Below are 23,708 nucleotides of genomic sequence, written 5' to 3' on the forward strand. Positions count from 1 at the left end.
AAAAATGACAATTAACCACCTAGCTAGGCTTGAAACATTTAAACAATATGCTACATTCTTCATCGACAAATTTCCAATCTTGCAGAATCTAAACTTATAGAGAGCTGCCGTTCACGATCCAACAAAGTAATGTTGACTTTTTATTATGAAACAGAAACTAATTAGTATTATAGAGTTTTGGAACTTTCAAAAAATTGCAATTTTGCATGCATGCATGCATGGGGATTATGCCCAAGTTATCCAATTGGAAAAATAAAATGTAAAATGTTATATGGCCAATTCATCTTCCTTAAATCAATTGAATATCAGAGAGTGCGGAACAAACAAGATTACAAAATAATAAAAATATTATTAAAAGACAGGAATGCCGGAATGCCTACAAAACCCTAAGGGGGCGTTTGTTTGCCCTTACTAAAGTGTACTGGACTGGACTGGACTAAGGATTAGTCCAGTCCCATGTTTGCTCCTAACAGGGACTAGGTTTAATGAGACTAAGTCTCACTCGCCTAGACTAAATCCGAGATTAGCCAGTCTTAACGAAACCCCTTGAAAACCATGGGACTAGCTAAGACTGTCCCTTCTCGCCCCCTCTCATCTCCTCGCCTTGCTCCTCGACCACTCACCCTCGAAAACCATGGGATGCTTTTCACAACCAATTTTCATATAAAATACCAAATTGAAGATGGGAGTGAAGGGATTATGATTCTACCTGAATCGAGGCCAAAAGGTGATCGGAGGTGGCCAGAAAATGGCCTGGAAGTCTCGGCCGGTTTGGGTTTTTTTCCGAATCCATGACAGATCGAGCATGCAAAGCTCGAATATGGGACCAGAGATGGGGAAGAGTTTGTTAATGGTGCAAACCTCGTCTAATCCGATGAGGTTTAGTTGGAAAACCCATCGGGAAACCTGCAACTCATTGGAAAAAATGAGGTAGGAGGCGAAGTGCAAAGGCAGTGAAAAGGTTGTGAAGAGGCAAAAAGGAAAGGTGAAGTGCAGAGGTAGGAGGCGAAGAAGATGAAGTGAAGAGGAAGAGGATTTGCTATAAAAAAAGGTAGGACAAAAATGGCAGAAAAGGGGAATGGGGAGAGAGAGGCGGAGAAAAAAATGAATGTAGAGATATGAGAGGGTTGTAGAAAAATAGGGAAAAGATAAAGTAATAATAAAATATTAATTGATATATTAAATTAAAAATAAAATATTAATAAATATAGATTAAATAATATAATATTATAGTTTGACACTGCATCAAACGCTTCACTAAGTCAGTCCAGCTTAGTCTAGTCTAAGCCAGTCCGGCTTAGTCCCTGAAGCTAGTCCAGTTCGAGACAGTCTGATGCAACAAACACCCCCTAAGAGACTACATTGTGGCTACATTGTGACTAACATATTTTTTTCAAACTAAATTACAAGCAATATTTATGGAGAACTAAACTTAAGAAACCTTAACTCGGATGGGCTAGGCCCAAATTCTAAACTAACAAGCAAAATCCAAATATTAAAATAAACCTAAATACTAATATTTTCCAACACCTCCCGTCAAACTCATGACGGTACACGACATGGGTTTGCCAAAGTAGATGTCGATGCAAAACTCCAAATTCCAATGCCAATGCCAATGCCAATGCCGATGCCGATGTCAATGCCAATATCAATGCCGTTGCCAAAAAATCTAGTTCACCATCTACCCAACGTCACTCTAGTGGTCACCAATTCAAACACTCGAGTGATCGTTGTAGAAGGCAATAAGAAGCTACAGAAACAAGCCCAAATAGCAGCATCACGTGGGCCCTAAACCTCAAAACACAGCAGCCATATATTTTTTTTTTCCTTCCTTCTTTTTCCTTTTTTCTTCCTTCTTTTTCCTTTCCGTGGTTCTTTTTTTTTTTTTTACCTTCTTTACTCCTTCGTCCCCTTTTTTTCATTTGCTGGGGGATCTTCTCCTCTGCAAGCAAAACTTTTTTTTTCTCCTTCATTTTTCTTTTCCTTGCAAACAATCAATACCAACTAACAAATCTAAAACAAACGACAACAAAGGCAAACAAATTGATACTAACGAGAACGGATTGAACGCTAAGGATTGAACCCGTTCTGATACCAAGCTGAATATCAGAGTGCGGAACAAACAAGATTACAAAATAATAAGAATATTATTAAAAGACAAGAATGGCAGAACGGCTACAAAACCCTAAGAGGCTACACTGTGACTAACATATTTTTCAAAACTAAATTACAAGCAATATTTATAGAGAATTAAACTTAAGAAACCCTAACTCCGATGGGTTAGACCAAAATCCTAAACTAACAAGTAAAACCCAAATACTAAAATAAACCTAAATACTAATATTTTCCAACAAAATCTACCGGCCGGACCCGAACAAAATAGTTAATGGTCAGCCAGGCTAGCCCTGCTAAGTACCAACGATAAAATGCCTTCTGGATTGAGCTTTAATTACTTCACTAATTTGCATACTCGACGACACGAGTGGTCCAGTCCAGGACTCTCCAACTCCACCATAATATATATCTGTGTGTATGCGCATGTGTTCGTGGTTAACTGAATTCTTACAAATTAATTTTACTTTAACTAATTAACAACAGTGTAAGTTAATCAAAGAACTTTCCTAGCTTTGCTCTTTGACTCGTAAAAGTAAATATCCTTCACTTGCTCTCTTTATTATCCCTTCCCTCTAGAAGACTAGGATTAAGTATTGCCGTTAACGTGGTGCTTAATGAGACATCTATTGTTGGCCTCAAAGTCAACATATTCATTTGCGTGCTTCGTACCTTTATATTTAATAATTTTATATTATGTAAGTATGGGATAACAAAGCTGGGATTGGTTAAGAATTAAGTGCACATAATTGAGGAAAGATTATTCCACAAAAGATCAGACTGTAACATTGATTATTAAAAGAAAACTTGGATTTAGGTTGGCGGCTTCAACTGGCTGGATTAATAGCAGTCCAGGTTGGACATCAGCTTTTCTTAACCTAATAAAGGGATATAGAGATACGTGCAAGTTATATAACTATATATGAAGGAGGGATACTATTTATTTCAACATAGATGAGAAACAATCTAATTGTAAACTAATGTAATATATTTATCGACTTGAAATAATGAAAGTTTCATAATCTACTACGTTAAGTTAAAATGATATTGATTTTAGCCTTTAATATTGTATCGACTAGTTATTGATATAGTGATATTTCTTTTACCAAAATGCTAAAAGATCCCCAACTACCTATTGGGTGTTAGGGACTAGTGGTGGTGGCGGTGATTATGGTGATGGCAATTGTAGTAGGCACTTCGTTGCCCATCAGTAATCGCAAATTGAGTTCTTTCTCCTTAAACGTGGTATCTAAAGAAAATGACAACTCTTCACGATACGCACTTTGACGGCCTGATGACATAGTAAGCAAAAAGATAAGTATTTAAAATGATTAACAAGCATGAATAGGGCAAGTAACTAGTATTAAAAATAATGTAAGATACGAGCACGCTAGAAAACAATTGTTTCATCTACTAGTGTGGTATGACAAGTGATACACAACCTTGACCCTTAGGTCCTTTTTCCTTGTAGTTGCGCATACTATGAGAAATGAAAATGATAACAATAATATTTTGGTACGTTTATAACATGCTGAAAAGGACTGGCAACAAACTATAACTTACTATGTCTTTGACAATTTTACATTCATCAATTATCCCTTTAATTTCGCATTCGGCATTCCTCTTTTCTTTTCATACCGTGCTGGGAGAGAGAGAGAGAGAAATGACATGACGACATGTAAATTTCTCTCCTTGGCAGTTGTGGTGGATCATCCTTCACTTCGGCTTCTAAAGTTTTTTGTTTTTTTCCCTTTTCCAGCCACTCTTGGACCTCTTTATTTTGACCACATTGGAGGGTTTTCTTGTGGGGTGAAGCCCATTTACGTCTCTGTCTGTGAACATTTTATGAGAAACGAATGAACAATTAAATTTTAACATTTCTTTTTCAACGATGTTATCCACACACCTATTTTTACTTCTTACACAACTCTTATTAATTTATTTCCTTCGATCATTTTCAATTCACTCAATCTGACAGCCAAAGTTTGAAAAGATTATGTGAATAACACCACCCTTCCTATTTTGTTTTGATGCCAAGCATAAAACAAAAAACCAACACTACAATATCAATTCATTGGAAGGTTTTAAACTTTCAAATGTTGATGTGCAGTATGTGGAGGCCACCCAAACTTTGCTATAAATTTAAGTTTCGGTGGTAAATTGTGAAAAAAATAATTAGCTCAGGTGGTATTTGCACACATGCCTAAAGTCCACGTGGTATATGTGCAACTTTCTCAATTAATTATTATCCATCAGGAACAAAGCTGCCCTAAATATAAAAGGCAGGACAACAAGTCTAGCACTTCAAAACCACGTCCATGCATCACTAAAATTATGAACATCTTGAGGTTAAACTAAACACAATATACAGGGTTTGATTACAAACAATCACATGACCGATGGACAATAGGAATTAAGAGGTACAGCAGCACAAGTAATTTCTACATCGTTGCTCAACGTACTAACTGGACTCTGCCCATAACAGGTTAACGGCTTTGCAACGTCATTCTCCTCGACCCCGACGTTATTATTTGTTAACTGCGGAATTTGCTTAGCCCTAAATACTCCCCACAAATAAAACTTTGCCTGAAATCCTGCAACCCGGTAAATGCAATCATGTTATTCGCTTTTCCAGACGAGCTGTACAGATTTTTCTTTCTTTACTAATGGAAGGAAAGGAAGTAGAAAAGCTACAAACTAGTAGAGATTTCGGGACTCACTCCGATACTGCTCTGGCAGTATGATTGACGTGAAAACTAAGAGCTCAGCATCGTCCAGCACAGCTCTCATAGCTAGATCATCCTGGATCATGCTAGCCACCATGGTGTCAAAATCCTTCTCATCTCTGTACCCAAAAAAAAAGAAGAGAAAAGAAGAGGAACGTCAGCTTTTAAGTAATCCAATCAATACAGGGAAAGTAGATGGAAACAAGAAACAAGAGTCAAATTTATCACCTTTCGTTATCAGAAAAGAAATAAAGAGCAATACTCTGATCGTTAGGTCCGCACTTCTCGAAAGCTTTGGGCCACACATCTGTTCTATTAACCAATTCTGGAAAAAGCAGTAACGGTAGCAATTCTGCCTCCTCACGTACTTTTGGACAGGCTAAGCTAGAGAGATGGGCTACAAGTCCACTAACAATGTTGAAGTCTTTGTTGAATATGCTGAGGCTACCCCTGTCATTTAGACAAACCATCTCACAGTTATACCCTGCACTAGATGTGCTTGTACACATTCACCATAAACTCAATCGAGTCGGAAAGCTAGAAAGTCTTACCTCCAGACTGGATCAATAATAGGCTGTGCAGCAACATAACAAATTATTTCTGAGGTATTTAAAGGGTCGGAAGTAGTAACTAGAGAAGTTTTTACAGATTTGGCAACGTCATCAGAGGAATTCAATTGATCCTCACGAACCTCGTCACACTGACTACCAAGGTTCTGACCATTATCACAATCATTACTACCCTCGGCCTCATGTTCAGAGGGACTACCTTCATGTATCTCCACCTTCGTGTTAGCCCCTTCACATATCTGCACCTTCATCTTCGCCCCTGCACATTTCTGCACCTTCTTTTTAGCCCCGTATATAGGTAAAGTCTTTCTTTTACTCTTCTTCCTCCTCTTCTTGAACTTCTTGTTATGACAAATTTCCATTGATCTTACTGATTTATCAATTCTACAAAGCTTTACAATCTTTGGATCACAATCCTCACAAAGCCAAGTCAGATCTTCATCAAAAATATTTTCTGCTGGTACATTAAGGCAATAACTGGAAAACAGAAATAAAAGAGGAGAGTCGTCATTTGAACAATGTCGAATCAATTGAAAAAATATTGAGAATTTGAAGTTGGCCACTTTGTGTGTTCTTATAACCGTACATATGATTTCAAGAACTAATCCAACTTCAACTTCAGCAACAACTCTAAGGACTGACCCAAACTTTAATAACCAGGAACTGAGCATTTCTTTTAGGATAATGTGATGCATAAATAACAGTATTTTCACATCTTTTTCCAGGGACTGAAAATACGAAAGCACAATGGAAACAAGTTATACCGATGAAGAGCATAATTCTGGCACTTGTCACAGAAAAGCAAAGCATCTTCGATACCTCTGTCGCCACACGTTTGACACACAGTCACCTACAACCAGTACATCAGAATCAATGTTAGCATTATTCTGCCCTATTTATAAATAAACAGGAACAAATCAACCCCAATTACGGAAAGAGTCGGAAGTCCCACAGCCCAAAATAAATATATATTTACAGCTTAAAGTATAAATGATGTGGATGTAAATAATAAATCTCACTCATTCAACCCTTAATCATATGAACAATCCAAAGTGACAAAAAGACACATGTACCATTCGCCCTTAATCTTTTGAGTCTGCCAAAAAGGAGTTATTCCACAAACCTTGACATCTAGACAAAGATTACCATTAAAAACATTTACTTTATAGCCCCGATAACAACTGCTACACCAATAACCCATTTTTATGGTATACGAATTGGAATACATTATACGATTCTGAATTCCAGAGACACATAAATGTTAAATATATCACCCCCGGCAATTAGAAATATCAAACCTGATAAAAGCAGTCAACCAAATGAGTTAGCATAAGAAAGTGAAATAATAAAATTTAGTTTCTTGAGGTATCAATCAAGATATATTTCAGATTGTGTGCAGAAACTAATGAGAGCTGCCTAATTAATGACACGCACATACACACAAACGAAAACAAACAAAAACCTCACCCAAACACATACAAAAGAAAAGTGTATATGAAATCATAAGTCTTCAAAGTAAGAGTTGAGTTGAAATGATATTAAGCAATCAAACATCAAAGAAAATGAGCATTAAAATGAATCATGGTTTTGTTTTATTCTTTATCCCCCCCCCCTCTGATGCCAAAAAAGGGTGAGTCTCAAACACCTGTAGATATAATTCAAGTTATGCAGTTGTTTGGGCCCAAAATAATAGTTTGGGCCGAGTGTAGAGCCATTCTCGGCCCGGAAGGCCTTGCGACAAGAAGACCATGGATCGTTCAGCTTATGGGCTTCCAAACCTAGGCCAGTTAGGTCAAAATGCAATGACAAGCCGAGTCCTGATACAATAGGGATTCTCGGCAGGATTAACAACCTAGAAGCGGATAGGGCTCGAATAAGGACTAGGTTCACAATCCTAATGAAAACAGGACTGGTCGAGGTGATATTGATCCGGAGAGGGAAAACCTAGTCCGAATGGGATTCTATCTCAGATTCGGGGTCCAGTGCTATAAATAGCGGAAGCTGTGCATCAGGAAAGCCCCACAAAAATCAATACAAAATTGCCCTGCGCAAACTCTCACAACTTGAGATCTTTTTCTTTTCCTTTTTCGCTGACACATCTTCCGTTGGCATCAACAGCACTGTGGAAGCAACCGGTGATATCTTAAGTCGGCATAGATAGCTCTGTCACCGTAGAGTCGGTCGGTCTCGCAGTATCTTCCGTTGGCATCAACAGCACTGCGGCGAGAACGGTCGATTGCCTATCCAAGTCTCGGTCGAGAAGGGTTTTCGAATCCTTGTTGGTCGAGGTCATCTCATTAGCCTTCTCGGCGAGGTGAGGTGTTACAGTTATTACATTCGGCACATTGTAAGCCGAATTCGGTTCGTGAACTTTGTAAGAAATAGCAGCCTTGTCTTCAGGCTCGAGAACCCAAGAGGCCGAGACGCGTTCCTTTCTCGGCCGCAATCGCAAGACGCAGAAGTCAGTAGCGCGACCCAACGCAGCATCATCAAATTTACTCCTCGGCCGAGCCTCGGCCGACGAGTTGGCACGCCCCGCAATCACCGAAGGACGTAGTTAGCTTAGAATATATTCGGCCTGCGCGCCACGTAGGCTTGGTAGATTTTAGGGTCAACATTTTGGCACGCCCGGTGGGACCCAGTGCTAAAACTACGAAGTTCATGCCAATTGAAACGCGATCGGTAAAAAAGAAAACAGCTATGGGAAAATCAACAGCCGATTTACCGATTCAGAACGTAGGACAAAGTGTGCCACAGGCGCAGAATCCCCTTAGCGCCGGGACACCTGAGTCCACAAGTGCGACTCGCCGAGAAAGGGAAGTTAATCTCGGCGGTCAACACCGCAGTCTAGAAATCCCTAACAGGAACACTTGTGTTCTCAATGAAGGGATAGTGGAGGATTGCGACGAGGATGGCGGTGAAGGATCTGACCCACCAACAAGGTCGTTTCTTCGAAAGCGACTCGACGAGCAGTCTCGGTCAGTTGAGCAGACGTTTAGCCGAGGTATTGACAAGCTACATGACGTGATACTCAATTCCACTGAGCAGCAAACCAGACTGCTCGAAATGCTGGTTAGTAAATTCAGTGACGGCAGGCCTTTCGATCCTCTCCAGCGCTTGCCACCAAGAAATAATCCGTTACCAATGGTACAGGCCGAGCCAATTCCTGCTCGGCCCAAACCAATTGACTTGGAAAAGGTCGGAGGGTCAAATAGTAGGTCGGACGGAATCGACCAGAGGGTCGAAGCAACACCTGTTGATATGACCGAGGTTCAGCGGATGATCGACTCGGCCATGAAGAAAGGGCCGAAGTTTCCTAAGTTTATCCATCCGTACCCGGCCTACATAGAAACGTTCGGATATCCGAAAGGTTTCAAGATTCCGGATTTTAGCCTTTTTGCCGGTGAATCGTCCTTGTCTTCGTTGGAGCACGTGGCTCGTTTCACCGCGCAATGCGGCGATGTTCATAGTGATTTCCATAAATTACGGCTGTTCAACTTCTCGTTGACCGGCTCGGCATTTGCTTGGTATATCAATCTCCCTCCTAATTCCATCCAAAATTGGGAGGAGTTGGTCGAGAAATTCCACGAGCAGTTTTATCGACCAGGGTTGGAGGTGTCGGTTTCTTCATTAGCAAGGATGGCTCAGGCATCAGATGAGTCCCCAATGGATTATCTTACCAGGTTCAAATCAGCCAGGAATTGGTGCCGAGTACCCTTGCCCGAAGTCGAGTTCGTCCGGCTTGCTTTGAACGGCCTCGACGTCGAATACAAAAAGAAATTCTTGGGGGCAAATGTTCGGGATATGTATGAATTAGCCCAACATGTCGAACAGTATGATTATTTGCTCCGCGAGGAAAAGATTTCGAAAACTCCGTCTCGGGGGACGATTTACAAGAATCCTACCGTCAGTTATGCGTCAACCGAGGATGAATGCGTTAGTGTGGATGCGGCTGAGATAGTAATAGATAAGCCATACGTTTGCAAGGCCTTGACTCAAGTTGACTCCAGGGAAGTCAAAAGCCGCTCGGCCACTGAAGGAACATTGAAATCGTCAAAAGTGTATACTTTTGATATTACAAAGGCTGACGCAATTTTTGATCAACTGTTGTCAGCAAGGATCATCAAACTTCGGCCTGGTCACAACATTCCCAAGGCCGAAGAGCTCAAAGGAAAGGTGTATTGCAAATACCATAATTCAAGTAAACATACGACAAACAATTGTGTCGTATTTCGAGACAACGTCCAGAGCTGGATTGATAATGGAAAACTGAAATTTCCAGAGAAGAAGATGAGTATTGATGCTGATCCTTTCCCCACAGCAACCGTGAATATGGTCGATGCATACCTACCTAAGGACAAAGGAAAAGGGAAGGCCGAAGTTGTTGCGACGCAAGACTTTCGTACTCAGAATTCTCGGCCACGTTTCATGGCCGATTTTCGTTCGAACAAACCACCTACAGCTTTAACAGGACCTGCTATTGTTAAACCTATGAGGGATTATAGCACCGATGAAGATAGTGGGACGGCGGTTTTTTGCAGTAAATGTAGAGCGAAGGTCGGCAGTGAGCCAGAGAAGAAACCATCTTCGCCTATCACAGAACGACCTACGGCCGCAATTCAGCAAAAAGCAGCCGGCGTCGGCCGACACCAAGGGGTTTTTGATAGGCTCGGCCCAAAAGTGAAGATGGAAGAGACATCCTCAGTCAGGCGGCGCCTCGATTTTGGCGCTTCATTTTATGACGAGGACTATTATACGCGTAATTCTGGTAGTTCGGAATCGTCGCGGAGTCAAAAAACCTTCAAACCTCCCGAGCCTAAAGATCAACGTTGGTACACGTATCATTCTTCGAAAGGCGTCTACACCGCGTTGTCCAAATCCCAGAAACGCCGGCACCAGAGGATAGATTGCATGGCCCGTCGGCAGGCAGCCCAAGAAACTTCGGCCCCTAAATGGCGGCCGAAGGACACAGTTGCTACTGGTGATGAACGACCATCTCCAGCTATTATGACAGAGTTGGGTCAGGGGAAACGGTTGGTCGACCGAGATATCGAGACCACGTTCGAAGAAGCCGATAAACAGATCAAACTTCTTCTTCGCCCAGGGGAGATGAAGGCACGCCTCGAGCATTTCAGGCAAGAGGCCGAGAGCAAATTAGCCCAGCCAGCTATACAAGAACCGTTGATTAAAATTCGACGGAATTTGCATCCACCATTCCTTGGGGAGGCTTTAGAATATATGCGCGAATTCCATAAGAAACATTCGGCCAACGATCTGTATGGTTTGCCGAAAGCATGCCAGGACACCATTGATCTAGTCCTGACTTGTCCGGACGCCGAGCGCGTCATCCAGAAGACCTCTGACCCGGGATTGAAGGCAAGGTTCCAGCACATACGAGAAGCCCGTGTCCTTGGATTTGAAGTCGACCCATACACTGATATCGTTGCAGCCGACCTTCCTTTCTCAATGGAGGATCTTCAGTATTTACGATATCACTTCGAAGTATTTTCGGCGGTTTCTCTCTTCGGCCTCACGACCGATGAAGTAGCACGTGTTGCACGTCTGGATGCTTATCTCGATACCAGAGATGCCCGGCTATACTACCAAGAGCAGGTGCAGGTCCTGACCCCAAGCACACTGTCGATCTCAACCTCGCCTGCGGCGGTCACACAGAACCAACAAGCTGCCGAAGCAGCACCGCAGGTTCAAACCCTCGAAGAAGGGACAGAGGAGTCTTTTTGTCCAACTCTGACAAAAACAGAGCCCGCAGTCATCGACCAAACGAGGGATGAGGTTAGCAAGGAGGGTCCCAACCCGATGGGCCCGTCAGTCTTGGATAACATGGAAATTAGTATGGTCCATGTGTTACCTGCTGATTTTCAATCAAGCACGGCTCAACCGAATTTCCTCGATGGTGATGTAGTCGCCGAGGAAACTGGCCATGTGGATTTTGTGTCTATTGCTGAAGATGAGTCAACAACGAAAGATGACAGTCTGAAGGCCGCTTTGACCGAATTATTTCCTCGTTCGTCATCGGCCGCACTCCACCATTTAAAGCCATTGTATGTGACGGCCCACATCGAGGGATATCCCGTTTCTAAAGTTTTTGTCGACTGTGGCGCGACCGTCAATATCCTGCCTCTGAACATCATGAAGGCCTTGCGTCGCTCGAACGACGAACTTATTCCGTCAGGGATCACAATGAGTAGTTTCGTCGGCGACAAATCGCAAACCAAGGGTGTACTTCCGTTAACTGTGACTATTGCCGGTCGCACTCACATGACCGCTTTTTTTGTAGTTGATTCCAAAACCGAGTATAATGCACTGCTCGGTCGAGATTGGATTCATCAAACCAGTTGTATTCCTTCCTCATTGTATCAAGTGCTTGTTTTTTGGGACGGCAAATCGGTCACTGTTCACCCAGCCGATAACCAGCCCTTTGAAACTAACATGATCCAAGCACGGTATTATGATGACCACGTCGGCTACATTACTTTGCAAGGCTTCAATGATGAAGGCCGGCCGACTCGGATTTCTGTACAGAAAGCTATCGAGGTTGGCGCCGAGACTGTCCACCAGGATTCGGCGAGACTCGGATTAGCCAATTTCCTCCCCGAGGCCGATGTCTGACACCGATCGAGAAGCACGTAGGGCCGCGGTTTCATCTACTATGGAACGACTGCTGGCCCATTGGTATACTATATCTAAACAGCCAAATTCGGGCGTTAACCTCGTCGAGTTCCTGGCCGAAGGAGATAATGGTCCTGTTTTGTCTCTTGATAAAATTCAAGCCGCCCCGGCCGCGCTCGAAGACCATCGGCCCCAAGTTAAGGATCCCCTGGAAGAGATTAATGTTGGGACGGCCGATGACCCACGGCCTTTGTTTATTAGTGCTTTACTTCCCCAACAAATGAAAGATGAGCTTCGTGCCTTGCTTACGGAGTTCAAAGATTGCTTTGCTTGGAGCTACCATGAGATGCCCGGCTTAGATCGTACTCTTGTCGAGCATGAGTTACGTATTAAACCCGGATGTAAACCTTTCCGTCAGCCACCGCGTCGATTTTCGACGGAAGTGCAACTCAGCATCAAGGACGAGCTGGTTCGGCTTTTGAAAGCCGGGTTTATTCGGACAGCTCGATATGTTGAATGGTTGGCGAATATCGTTCCTGTTTTAAAGAAAAATGGTGCACTGCGCATATGCATCGATTTCAGAAATCTGAATCTGGCAACTCCCAAAGATGAGTATACAATGCCGATTTCAGACCTGTTAATCGACGCCGCGGCGAATCATGAGATGTTATCCTTTATGGATGGGCATGCTGGGTACAATCAAATATTCATCGCCGAAGCCGATGTGCATAAAACTGCTTTCCGTTGCCCGGGGGCACTCGGTACTTACGAGTGGGTTGTTATGCCATTCGGCCTCAAAAATGCCGGCGCCACATACCAACGAGCGATGAACACCATCTTCCACGACTTAATCGGAACCATCGTCGAAGTTTACATCGACGACGTTGTCATCAAATCTAAACACCGACGGACACATCTGGACGACCTCCGACAGGCTTTCCTCCGCATGCGTCAGCACAACCTCAAGATGAATCCTGCCAAATGTGCTTTCGGCGTGTCGGCCGGAAATTTCCTTGGTTTCCTCGTGCATCACCGTGGAATTGAAGTCGATGCGAATAAAGCACGCGCAATCGTTGATGCCCCACCCCCAACGACGAAGAAACAACTCCAGTCCTTGCTTGGCCAGATCAATTTCCTCCGCCGATTTATTGCTAACTCGGCCGGTAAAATGAAAGCGTTCTCCACGCTTTTGAAACTCAAGGACTCGGATAAATTCGTGTGGAACGGCGAGCATCAGGCGGCGTTTACACAGATCAAAGTATCCCTCACGAAACCCCCTGTCATAGTTCCCCCTCGGCGTGGTAAACCTCTGAAGCTCTATATCTCGGCGGCCGAAGAATCTATCGGCTGCCTCCTCGCGCAAGACAATGATGCCGGCCGAGAGCAGGCTATATTTTATCTAAGCCGGAATCTCAATCAACCAGAGATCAATTATCCCGCCGTCGAGAAACTGTGTCTCGCCGTATTTTTCGCCGCATCCAAGCTCCGGCATTACATGCTCCCGTCGGTCACCCAAGTCATTGCCCAGACCGACGTTATCCGGTACATGCTTACCCGACCAATCGTCAAAGGCCGAATTGGGAAGTGGACAATGGCGTTGTCCGAATTTAGTTTGCAGTACGTGCCGCAGAAAGCTGTGAAGGGACAGGCGTTGGCCGATTTCCTTGCTCAGCACCCTTCGCCTTATGGTTTCGGGGATGCTGACGTCGAAATCGGCATGGTGGTGACCCGCGACAACTATTGGACGATGTATTTTGATGGTTCCAGTACTTCGTCTTCGGCCGGCGCGGGCATCGTCATTCAATCTCCTCACAACGATCGCTGGTATTTTTCGCTCAAACTGGATTTCGAGTGCACCAATAATCAGGCCGAATACGAGGCTCTTGTCATTGGTCTTGGCCTCCTTCTTGACCTTCGAGCCACTCGTGCCCTCGTCCTCGGTGATTCTGAACTCGTGATTAACCAAATTAATGGGTCTTTTCGTTGCATGAGTTGTACTCTGGCGCCCTACCACATGGTCGCCAGCTATTTGGCCGAGTCTTTTGACGGTATTACATTCGAGCATATTTCTCGGGTTCATAATACCGACGCAGACGAGTTGGCTCAGATCGCCTCCGGTGCTCAACTCATGGGGGGCAAGCTAGGCCGGGAGATACCAATATTACGACAGCTATACCCGGCCTTGGTTAATCAGCAAATCCTCCGTCGAGACAATGTGATCCGCACCAGGGTCATGTCCTTGCCTTCGTTGTTGGATCGGCAGGACTCTATAGAAATTTGCGCGGCCGAGGCTATACCAGATGATTGGAGGAAACCCATTATGCAGTACCTTGATAATCCTAACGGGACACATAGTCGCAGGACACGGGTTCACGCCATGAACTGTCACGTACCAGAACGAGTTGTACCGAAAGGGCGAAGATGGTTTGTTACTGCTATGCCTCGGCCCCCAAGAGAGTGCTCGGGCGATCGCAGAGGTTCATGAAGGGGTATGCGGAGCTCACCAATCTGGACGGAAAATGCGATGGCTACTCCGACGACACGGCTATTTTTGGCCGAAAATACTGAAAGATTGTATCGAGTTTGCACGAGGATGCGTGCAGTGCCAAATCCATGGGCCTATACAAAGGGTCCCGGCCGAATCACTACATTCGGTCATTAAGCCGTGGCCGTTTAGAGGATGGGCCATGGACGTAATCGGCAAAATCACGCCGACTTCTGGAGCTGCTAAGCATGCATGGATAATAGTCGCAACTGATTACTTTACTAAGTGGGTCGAAGCAAAATCATATGCCGAGTTAACATCTAAAGAAGTTTGCGACTTCGTGGAGGAACACATTGTGACTCGGTTCGGTGTACCAGAAACAATCATAACCGACAATGGAACAATCTTCACAGCCGAAAGGTTTAAAGAATACACGGCAAATTTGAACATTCGGTTGGAGCAGTCCACACCGTATTATCCACAGGCGAATGGGCAGGCCGAAGCAAGTAATAAAGTGTTGATCGGCATCCTTGAAAAAATAATAAAAGACAGGCCTGGCATGTGGCATTTGAAGTTGAACGAGGCATTATGGGCATACCGAACGTCGCCCCGATCGGCGACTGCAACAACCCCATACGCATTAACCTACGGACACGATGCAGTGCTACCAGTCGAGTTGAGCATAAATTCGTTGCGATTAATTGAACAAAGTAGTTTGTTTAGCGCCGAATACAATCAGTCCATGAGACAGGAACTAGAAGATTTGGAAGAAGCGCGACTTGACGCGTATAACTTACTAGTGGCGCAAAAACAGATTGCCGAGCGAGCCTATAATCAAAAGGTGCGACAGAAAACGTTCGGCGAGGGTGAATTGGTATGGCAAACGGTGTTGCCCGTAGGACTAAAAGATCCTAGGTTCGGCAAGTGGTCGCCGAATTGGGAAGGGCCGTTCATTGTGCATAAAGTATACGGTAAAGGGGCGTATCATCTTAAAGATCGGACTGGTGTGATTCACAAATTACCGATTAATGGGAAGTTTTTGAAGAAATACTATCCAGTTACTTGGGAAATGCATGAGTAAAAAATCAATCCATTAAAATTGATAAGTATTTACAAATGAGTAGGACGGTTGGTTTACATTCAAATATATCTAAGGAGAAGAGGGAAGAAGAGTGCTGAGCAAAGCCTTCAGCTCCAACCACCGCACGTCGGCCATGATGACTTCGGCCTGCCGATTCTTTTTATCCAGCTTCAGCCGCTCGACTCGTTTGTTGGCCGCCGCATACTCAGTTAGGCGATCCTTCCCGCCTGACTCGAAGTCCCTCGCAAGCTCAGAAGCAATGGCCGACCGACGTTTTGCTAGTTCGGCCATCTGACGGTCGAGCTCGGCTAACGTTTCTCCTTTTGCCCGTAGATCGTCAATCTTCGGACGGAGGGTGTCTTGAACGGCCATGGCGGCTTGCAGGTCCTGTTCGGCCTTCAGAGCAGTCTGGAAGATACTAAATGTCTCCCGAACGCGCTCCAAGGCAGACGATGCCCGGACAATGGCATCTCCGCTCAGGCGACCATCGGCTCCAAGGTCGTTCAGACACACGCCGAGCAAATCGAGACCGTTGCGCTCAAGAACTTGCGATGATGAGAGCGCTAGGACTTCTCGCAGCTGGGTTAGGGCACTTGGATCGGCAGCATCAGTCGAAGCGGCCGAAGGGCCGGACTCTGCAGTCGTGCTGGAGAGGAGGGCTTTGAATTCAACCTCCCATGAAGCCTGCACAAATAAACAAGGTTAAGTTTAAAGGAAGTCATGACAAGAATAGCAAGAAGGTGTCGTGTGTTAACCTGCCGAGAGGAGACCTCGGCCATGTCCCCAGGATCGTTGCTCGAACCTAAAGAACTCAATGGCCGAGCCCAGTGTCTCAGATTGCTTCTCACTTCACGCGGCCGATGGAGGTTATCTACGTTTGATGGCCACTGAGGCGGCCAGGAAATATAGATAACGCCCTTCGGCGCATAGAATTGACGGTGAAAAGAATGTATAGGCACCTGACATTTGGTATTTTCTTTGTTTAGAGGTCTAAAGCGGAAAAGTAATCAGGAGGAGACGAGTGAAGGTACTTACAAAGGCCGAGGTAACCTCCTGTGGAGGAATATGGAAGCCTTGGTCTTGGGGATGGACCGGCGATTCCGCCGTAGCCTCGGGTTCCTCGAGCAGCCGTTTGCCCCGGTCGGCTGCCGATGGGCCGACTGGCGCAGCTGCTTCAGAGGAGGCAGGGACGCCCTGGTCCTGAGAAGGAACGAGAGGTTCGGCCACCGGGATCGGTTCCTCGACCGTGCGCTTGCCACGATTAACCGGGGAGGGGCCGGTTTGAACCGCCATCTCGGGTATTGGAGGAGGTTGTCGACGAGTATGAGGACGGTGCGCCAGCGGGACCTCGTCGCTCCCCTCGCTTTCGTCCAACACAAAGACCGAGGGCTTTGGATTCTTGGGAGAAGTTCCCTCGGTCGTAGAAACCGCCTGTTGAGAGACAGGTGCCTTCTCGGCAGAGGGAGGTACAACTGATGCGCCGGCCACAGAGGCAGGCCGCGCTGGTGCCGTCTCTGCGGCCGAGGCCGGCTGTGTCTCGACCCCAGAATGGCCGGCGGCGGGAGAAGAAGCACTGGGAGTCGTCGTGTGACTGGAGATAACGTGGATCTCCCGGGCACCCTTCTTCGCCATTTGTTTGACCCGCTTGGCTGGCGGGGAAGGCTCGACAGCCGGCTCGGCCTCTTGGCGAGGCCGTTTGATCAGCACGGCCCTACCAGCGGGTTTGTCCTTTTGGGCCACGACCGATTTTTTCCCGGTCGTGGCAGCGGCAACTGCCTCCGTCTTTCTCAAAGGCCGACTACCTAAAAAGATAAAGACAACTCAGTAAGGCAACTCAATATGCAAGGTTGATGGAAAGGAAGAAAATGAAACCGGTACCTTGAGGATGAGGGGCCGAGGCCTTCTTAGGCCGGTCACCAAAGAGTCTGCTAAGCACGTCTTCGACCGGCGCACCAAAGAATTCCTGGGTGTATTGCTCCCACCACTCACCAAAGGTGTCGGTGCATTGGGTTTCCGGGGTGGCTGGTCGAAGGCGGAATTTTTGGCAGCGCTCTTGGAACTCCTTCACGGCGATTCTACATTCCTTCTCAGAGGAACGAGGTTCGCGTCCACGGCTTAGGACCGTTCGGGAGAAGAGAAGGGGGATAGGGCAGCCCTGAAGGTAGCCGAGCTGTCGGGCGAGGAAGTTCGGATGATATACTTCCCATCCTGACCGTTTCCCATCGCAGCCGAGAGGGAGGTCGCGGGCAAGCACAAACGACCCCCAGGTCTGACGGAGATCGGCGTCCTCCTCCGCGCTCCATGAGGAGATAGGCAGCCTGATGGAGGAAGGATAGTCTCGACGACGACATATTAGGAACTCGTCGTTGGAGAAGTCGTCGAGGGCGAAGAGGTACCGAAATACCTCTTCGGCTTGATGGGGAGGTGTCGGTCGAGAGGCCAATTGAGACCCAAGCGCCTCTGTTGGTGAGAATTCGGCTATGGCCGGCCGAAGGGAGGTGAAGTATACCTGCAACCAGAGTTGGAAGACCCAGAGAGGACCATTCTGGTGCGGGTCGACCTTTTGGAGGGTCGCCTCGGCCAGGCAGCGGAAAAGTTGGGCGAGAATGTTGGAACTCAGCGCCAAGACGTGACCACTGGCCAGGGCTTCGGCTACCGGCATGTTCTCGACCAAACACTTGTTTGACTTGGTACAACAAATGTATTTGTTGTACCAGTAGAAGAGGAAAGCTTCATGCTCTCCCTCTCGCAGGTCCTCTTCTCCTCGGCCGGCGAAGTGAAGATAGAGGGTGTTGTAATTACAGAAGTTCTTGTGGAGCTTCTGAATATCTTCCTTCGACGGGATATGACCGTCACGGCTCAAGGTCTCGAAGGCCCGACGGTCGAAGAGCGTTTTCAGGTCGATATTCGACGGATGCCCAGAGAGGGTCGCGTCGACAGGGATCCCGGTCGCCGAAGTCCCCAGAATGGCAGTAATATCCAGGACGGTGGGACCCATGGGACCCAGAGGAAGGACCATTGTGTTGGTAGCCGAACACCAGAAGCACAGAGCGGCTTGGAGAAGTTCCTTGTCGGGGACGATTTCCATGGACGAAAGGAGGATGGCGTCGTAGATGCCAAGGGCCTTCCATTGCTCGCCGAAGAGTCGTTCCATTCGAACGACCCAGGCTGCCCAGGATGTGGTCGTCGAGGGCCAGGAGCCCTGGGGTTTAGCCGCATCCCATCGCGACCATTCAAACCCTCGAAGCAAGGGTTTTAGGCAGTGCTCCTGTAGAAGGCCGATGATAGTCGGCGGTATTGTAGCCTTGAAGAGAGGACCCAGGATTTGGTACTGGGTGTTCATGTCGTTTTCAAACCGGATGGTCTTGATCGAGCTCCGATCAAGGATCTTCGGATGTTGGTCACATTCCCTGGAAAGCTTGGAGATGAAGGATGCCATTATGAAAAAAGAAGCACGGAGTAAAAGGGTTTTTCTGGGTTGGGGATTTAAAGACGAAGACTCGGAATAGGAGAGGCACTAGAAATCAATGGCAGAGAATTTCGGGAAGTTTGAGAGCGTAAAAGTACAAATGAGGAAATTTCGGTATTTATAGAGTTGTGGGGGGAAGAGCAATCGTTCGAAATTCAAAACAAAGGGCAAAATCGACCAAAGGAATTGTTGATCATGATGAACATTTGGGGAATGCGGTTGAGAAGACCGAAGGTTTTAGGGTTTTGGGGGCGCACGATTGCGTGTGACGGCTAAATTAATGACGAAAAGACGGTTCGACGACCGCACGATGACAAATGGGCTCACGGACTGAGGTAGTGGCTCGCGGATTGAGATAGTGGTCATGATGGCAAGACAGTTCAGGCTGCCGCACGCCTTAGACGTCATTATGTAGGATTGGCCATATTAGAGGACGCCACGTGGTGAGTAGGTTAGCAGGATCAAGATCGTGCGATCGTGCTCAATAAATGCGCCTTGGAACTCGGGTATGAGGATTCTGAGTGGTAGATTCGCTTCTTCAAGGCCGGAACTCGGCCGAAGATTGCAGGCCGAGGACCTCAGAAGCGAGGGGGCAATGTTTGGGCCCAAAATAATAGTTTGGGCCGAGTGTAGAGCCATTCTCGGCCCGGAAGGCCTTGCGACAAGAAGACCATGGATCGTTCAGCTTATGGGCTTCCAAACCTAGGCCAGTTAGGTCAAAATGCAATGACAAGCCGAGTCCTGATACAATAGGGATTCTCGGCAGGATTAACAACCTAGAAGCGGATAGGGCTCGAATAAGGACTAGGTTCACAATCCTAATGAAAACAGGACTGGTCGAGGTGATATTGATCCGGAGAGGGAAAACCTAGTCCGAATGGGATTCTATCTCAGATTCGGGGTCCAGTGCTATAAATAGCGGAAGCTGTGCATCAGGAAAGCCCCACAAAAATCAATACAAAATTGCCCTGCGCAAACTCTCACAACTTGAGATCTTTTTCTTTTCCTTTTTCGCTGACACATCTTCCGTTGGCATCAACAGCACTGTGGAAGCAACCGGTGATATCTTAAGTCGGCATAGATAGCTCTGTCACCGTAGAGTCGGTCGGTCTCGCAGTATCTTCCGTTGGCATCAACAGCACTGCGGCGAGAACGGTCGATTGCCTATCCAAGTCTCGGTCGAGAAGGGTTTTCGAATCCTTGTTGGTCGAGGTCATCTCATTAGCCTTCTCGGCGAGGTGAGGTGTTACAGTTATTACATTCGGCACATTGTAAGCCGAATTCGGTTCGTGAACTTTGTAAGAAATAGCAGCCTTGTCTTCAGGCTCGAGAACCCAAGAGGCCGAGACGCGTTCCTTTCTCGGCCGCAATCGCAAGACGCAGAAGTCAGTAGCGCGACCCAACGCAGCATCATCAAATTTACTCCTCGGCCGAGCCTCGGCCGACGAGTTGGCACGCCCCGCAATCACCGAAGGACGTAGTTAGCTTAGAATATATTCGGCCTGCGCGCCACGTAGGCTTGGTAGATTTTAGGGTCAACAGCAGTCTAATTGAGGAATGTACAACTACGAAGAACAGACAAAAGTGATAAATTAGGACACAAGAGTAGAGGTAGGTATATTGTAAATTGGATTAACCATCAGTATCCGAAATCTTCACTCTTCATGCATATCAGTGCTTATGGAGACATTATATGATATATGCGTCTAAAACTTATAAATTTTTTTCTATATATTACTGAAGTTATAAAAAATTTAGGAGTACTACAACATGATTAAAAAAATGTTTGAATCACTAAAAATGAGAAGCCACTAATGTTACATCTTTCATTATATTAGATAAATCATCTCACAGAAGGATGAAAACAGGAAAGTTCAAAAGGAATAGCTATCTTAATTTATTATTTATTCTTAAAAGAACTTAGGTCGGCAGATTTTGAGATTTGATGGGTTGGACAGCAAAAGAATTAATAATAATATATTATAAATAATGATTTCCAATTGATTAACCCTATCAGGCGCAATCTCCATGAATACAATGGAAACCGAAAACACAAATCCAATTCAAAGCTGCTTAATAATATATAAATGAGGGATAGCGTAAATGCACGAACAGTGACATTGTCATAGAGTAAATGCACGAACAGTGACATTCCTATAGCATCATAATTTCTTCTTTTGTTTTTTGATGAACTATAGCATCACCATGGGCTGTTAGGGAACAAAAACAGATAAAGGAGAATTACAAGTTTAGTAAGAAAAACACAAAATATTGGTTCACAATTGCCTACTGAGTATTGACAACTAGAAAAGTACCATGGTTCTTGGCTTTTTACAACATTGCGCTTGACTGGACTCAACATGTACTTTCTTGACTTTTAAAGTCTTTGTTTCTCATTAGAACACACACACGCACACACACACGCACACAAAGTAAAAGTACTATGATTCTAGTTAATAAACCTGGTAGGAGCAGGCATAAGAAGTATAAATTGTGGATTACTGAAACAGAAATTAAAATAATAGCTTAGAATGGAAAGCAAGGCTCACAGCAAAGTGATATCCAAACACTCAGAACTCTGGAAATATTACAAGAGACTTTTGAGTATGGTGGTTTGCATAGCAAATACTCTAACCCTACATTTGGGTGAGGACTTTCAAAGTATCAAGGAAATTGGACTTAATTGTTAAAAGTGTACTACATAAACACCATAAATGAACTAATAAAGACACTAAAAAAGGGATTGCCTGTAATAATTTTCAAGTCCCTATCTCACTGTTTTAAGTCCCTTGGAATTTTAAGGTCCCTCATCCAAACATAGGGTAAACACTACATTTGGATGATTTTTTTTTTAATGAAAAGAAACTACATTTGGATGATGTGTTTAAAGCCATGAAACCTAGGTTAGCCCTTTCAGAAATGCACTACAAAAAATAGATAGAGAGGTTACAAAAATGACTAGATGCAATACATTTGAAAGAACTTTCAAATGACACCTTGAAAGTCCTTGCATGTCTTTCTACCGCATCTGTAGTGCTTTAGTAGTTCATCAGTAGTGTTCTGGTAGTGCATTTAAGTTTGTCCCTCATTCAAACATAGAACAAAACACCATGACAAAGTTTTATACAAAAACACTTCAAGAGCTCAATTCAAGGAAAAAAAAAAAAAACCGTGATCAAGTCAGTTGGGTTCTTTCCTTTTCAAATTATTGGGTTTGAAGTTTTTCTCTAAAGATCAAGTACCATCATCTTCCTGGCGAATATACTCACAAAATTCGTTACTCTCTTGTAAGTTTCGGAAAAAACCAATTAGATTCAAAATGAAAAAAAAAAAAATATGGTACAGCACATGCATACACTGCAGATATGACATAGACATATACACTTCTTTACACAGTCAAATCAATAAAATTAACGTAATGAACCATAGATGAATGCCCTCATCACTAAAACGCAGCATAACATATGTCAAATCTACTGCTTTCCCGGTAAAACCGACATCTTCCTGCCCTAAAGTTCCATAATTCTACTCCCTCAAACACTTCACATGCTTAAAAACCCCACCAGACAGTTCCTACTAACTTACCTAGGCCCATGCAAGTCTAATTAGTAGATCCAAACTTTCAAAAACCAAAATTCGAAAAGATAAACAAAAAATTACAAAATTCAATTGGAAAAAAGCAAGAAAATTGAACTGGGAATTGGGTAAACATACCATAGTTGGCCAGTAGCTCAGGAGTCCTTCATGCAAGTTGAAGCGCCTCAATTTTCAGAAAATTGACTGCAATGCGAGAGTTTTTGGGGGCAAATCAGAGCGAGAATGTGAGGAAATTAGGGTTTCAAAGGGGCCATCTTTCTTTTGGTGAAAGAATGAATACAATATCGTCAGAAGATATTAGGGAAAATCTGAAGAAAAGGTGAAAAAGGAGTAAAATGTGGAACCCGAAGATCTCCCTATTTTAAAATTAGAAATATTTATTTTGTGGGGAAATAAAAAAAAAATTGAAGAAAAAAAAAATGGGGGAAAACTGGTGTAATTGGGAAGCAACGGAAAATAGCGGTGGATTGAAGTTAAACCGCTATACGGCATGCCGTTTGGGTCGCGGGTGCACACGCAGGGGAAGAAGTCGTTTACGTGAGACGCTACGTGGCATGAGAACTTGAGTACACGTGTTACCTGCCAGACAAAGCAGAACATTGCTGTCCCGGGCTCACTTTGCATTCACAAACCCGAGGGTAATTCAATTCCCTATTGAGGAGAAATGTGTAATGTTATTCATACCATGTTTTTATCTATATTTCTATACAACTTTAGGTGGTATCTGATGTACACAGCAACATCATTTGAAAAATTTGCAAAATCCAAATAAAGGAATAAGAAAGACTCCTCGTATACCACAATTATCATTTAATTAATTATTTTTCTTAATTATTAGTTTATTAAATAATGAGCTAAATTTAAAAATCTGATTAATTCAAATTATGTGACTATCCACATCAAATGTCACCTAAGATGGTAAGAAAATGTGATACAAAAACATGGTATGAATATTATTACTCAGGAGAAAGATCTTCATGGCACTAGAGCGTCTCTAACGAGAGCATTTTTAATGGGGCTTTATCCTCTTTTGAGGTTA

At 44.7% G+C, this 23,708-nt stretch overlaps 1 protein-coding gene across 1 annotated transcript; it reads right to left on the reverse strand.

Moving 5' to 3' along the window:
- Nucleotides 1-4,332: 4,332 nt before the first annotated feature.
- Nucleotides 4,333-23,164, reverse strand: LOC114824739 (PHD finger-containing protein 1-like). The gene is made up of 6 exons (XM_029101852.2): nucleotides 22,787-23,164; nucleotides 6,172-6,257; nucleotides 5,390-5,884; nucleotides 5,067-5,288; nucleotides 4,833-4,957; nucleotides 4,333-4,706 (listed from the first exon to the last, which is right to left on the reverse strand). Exons 1-6 carry the CDS (start codon nucleotides 22,787-22,789, stop codon nucleotides 4,501-4,503), a joined length of 1,137 nt encoding a protein of 378 aa, XP_028957685.1. The 5' UTR covers nucleotides 22,790-23,164; the 3' UTR covers nucleotides 4,333-4,500.
- Between the last annotated feature and the right edge of the window lie 544 nt (nucleotides 23,165-23,708).

This window comes from Malus domestica, chromosome 05 (assembly GCF_042453785.1).
Source record: "Malus domestica chromosome 05, GDT2T_hap1".
NCBI lineage: Eukaryota > Viridiplantae > Streptophyta > Magnoliopsida > Rosales > Rosaceae > Malus > Malus domestica.

Coding starts and splice junctions, on each gene's coding strand:
- LOC114824739 (XM_029101852.2), bottom strand. Junction 5,885..6,171: donor CAGAATTATGCTCTTCATCG/GTATAACTTGTT, acceptor TCTGTTTTCCAG/TTATTGCCTTAATGTACCAG. Junction 4,707..4,832: donor ACTGCCAGAGCAGTATCGGA/GTGAGTCCCGAA, acceptor ACCGGGTTGCAG/GATTTCAGGCAAAGTTTTAT.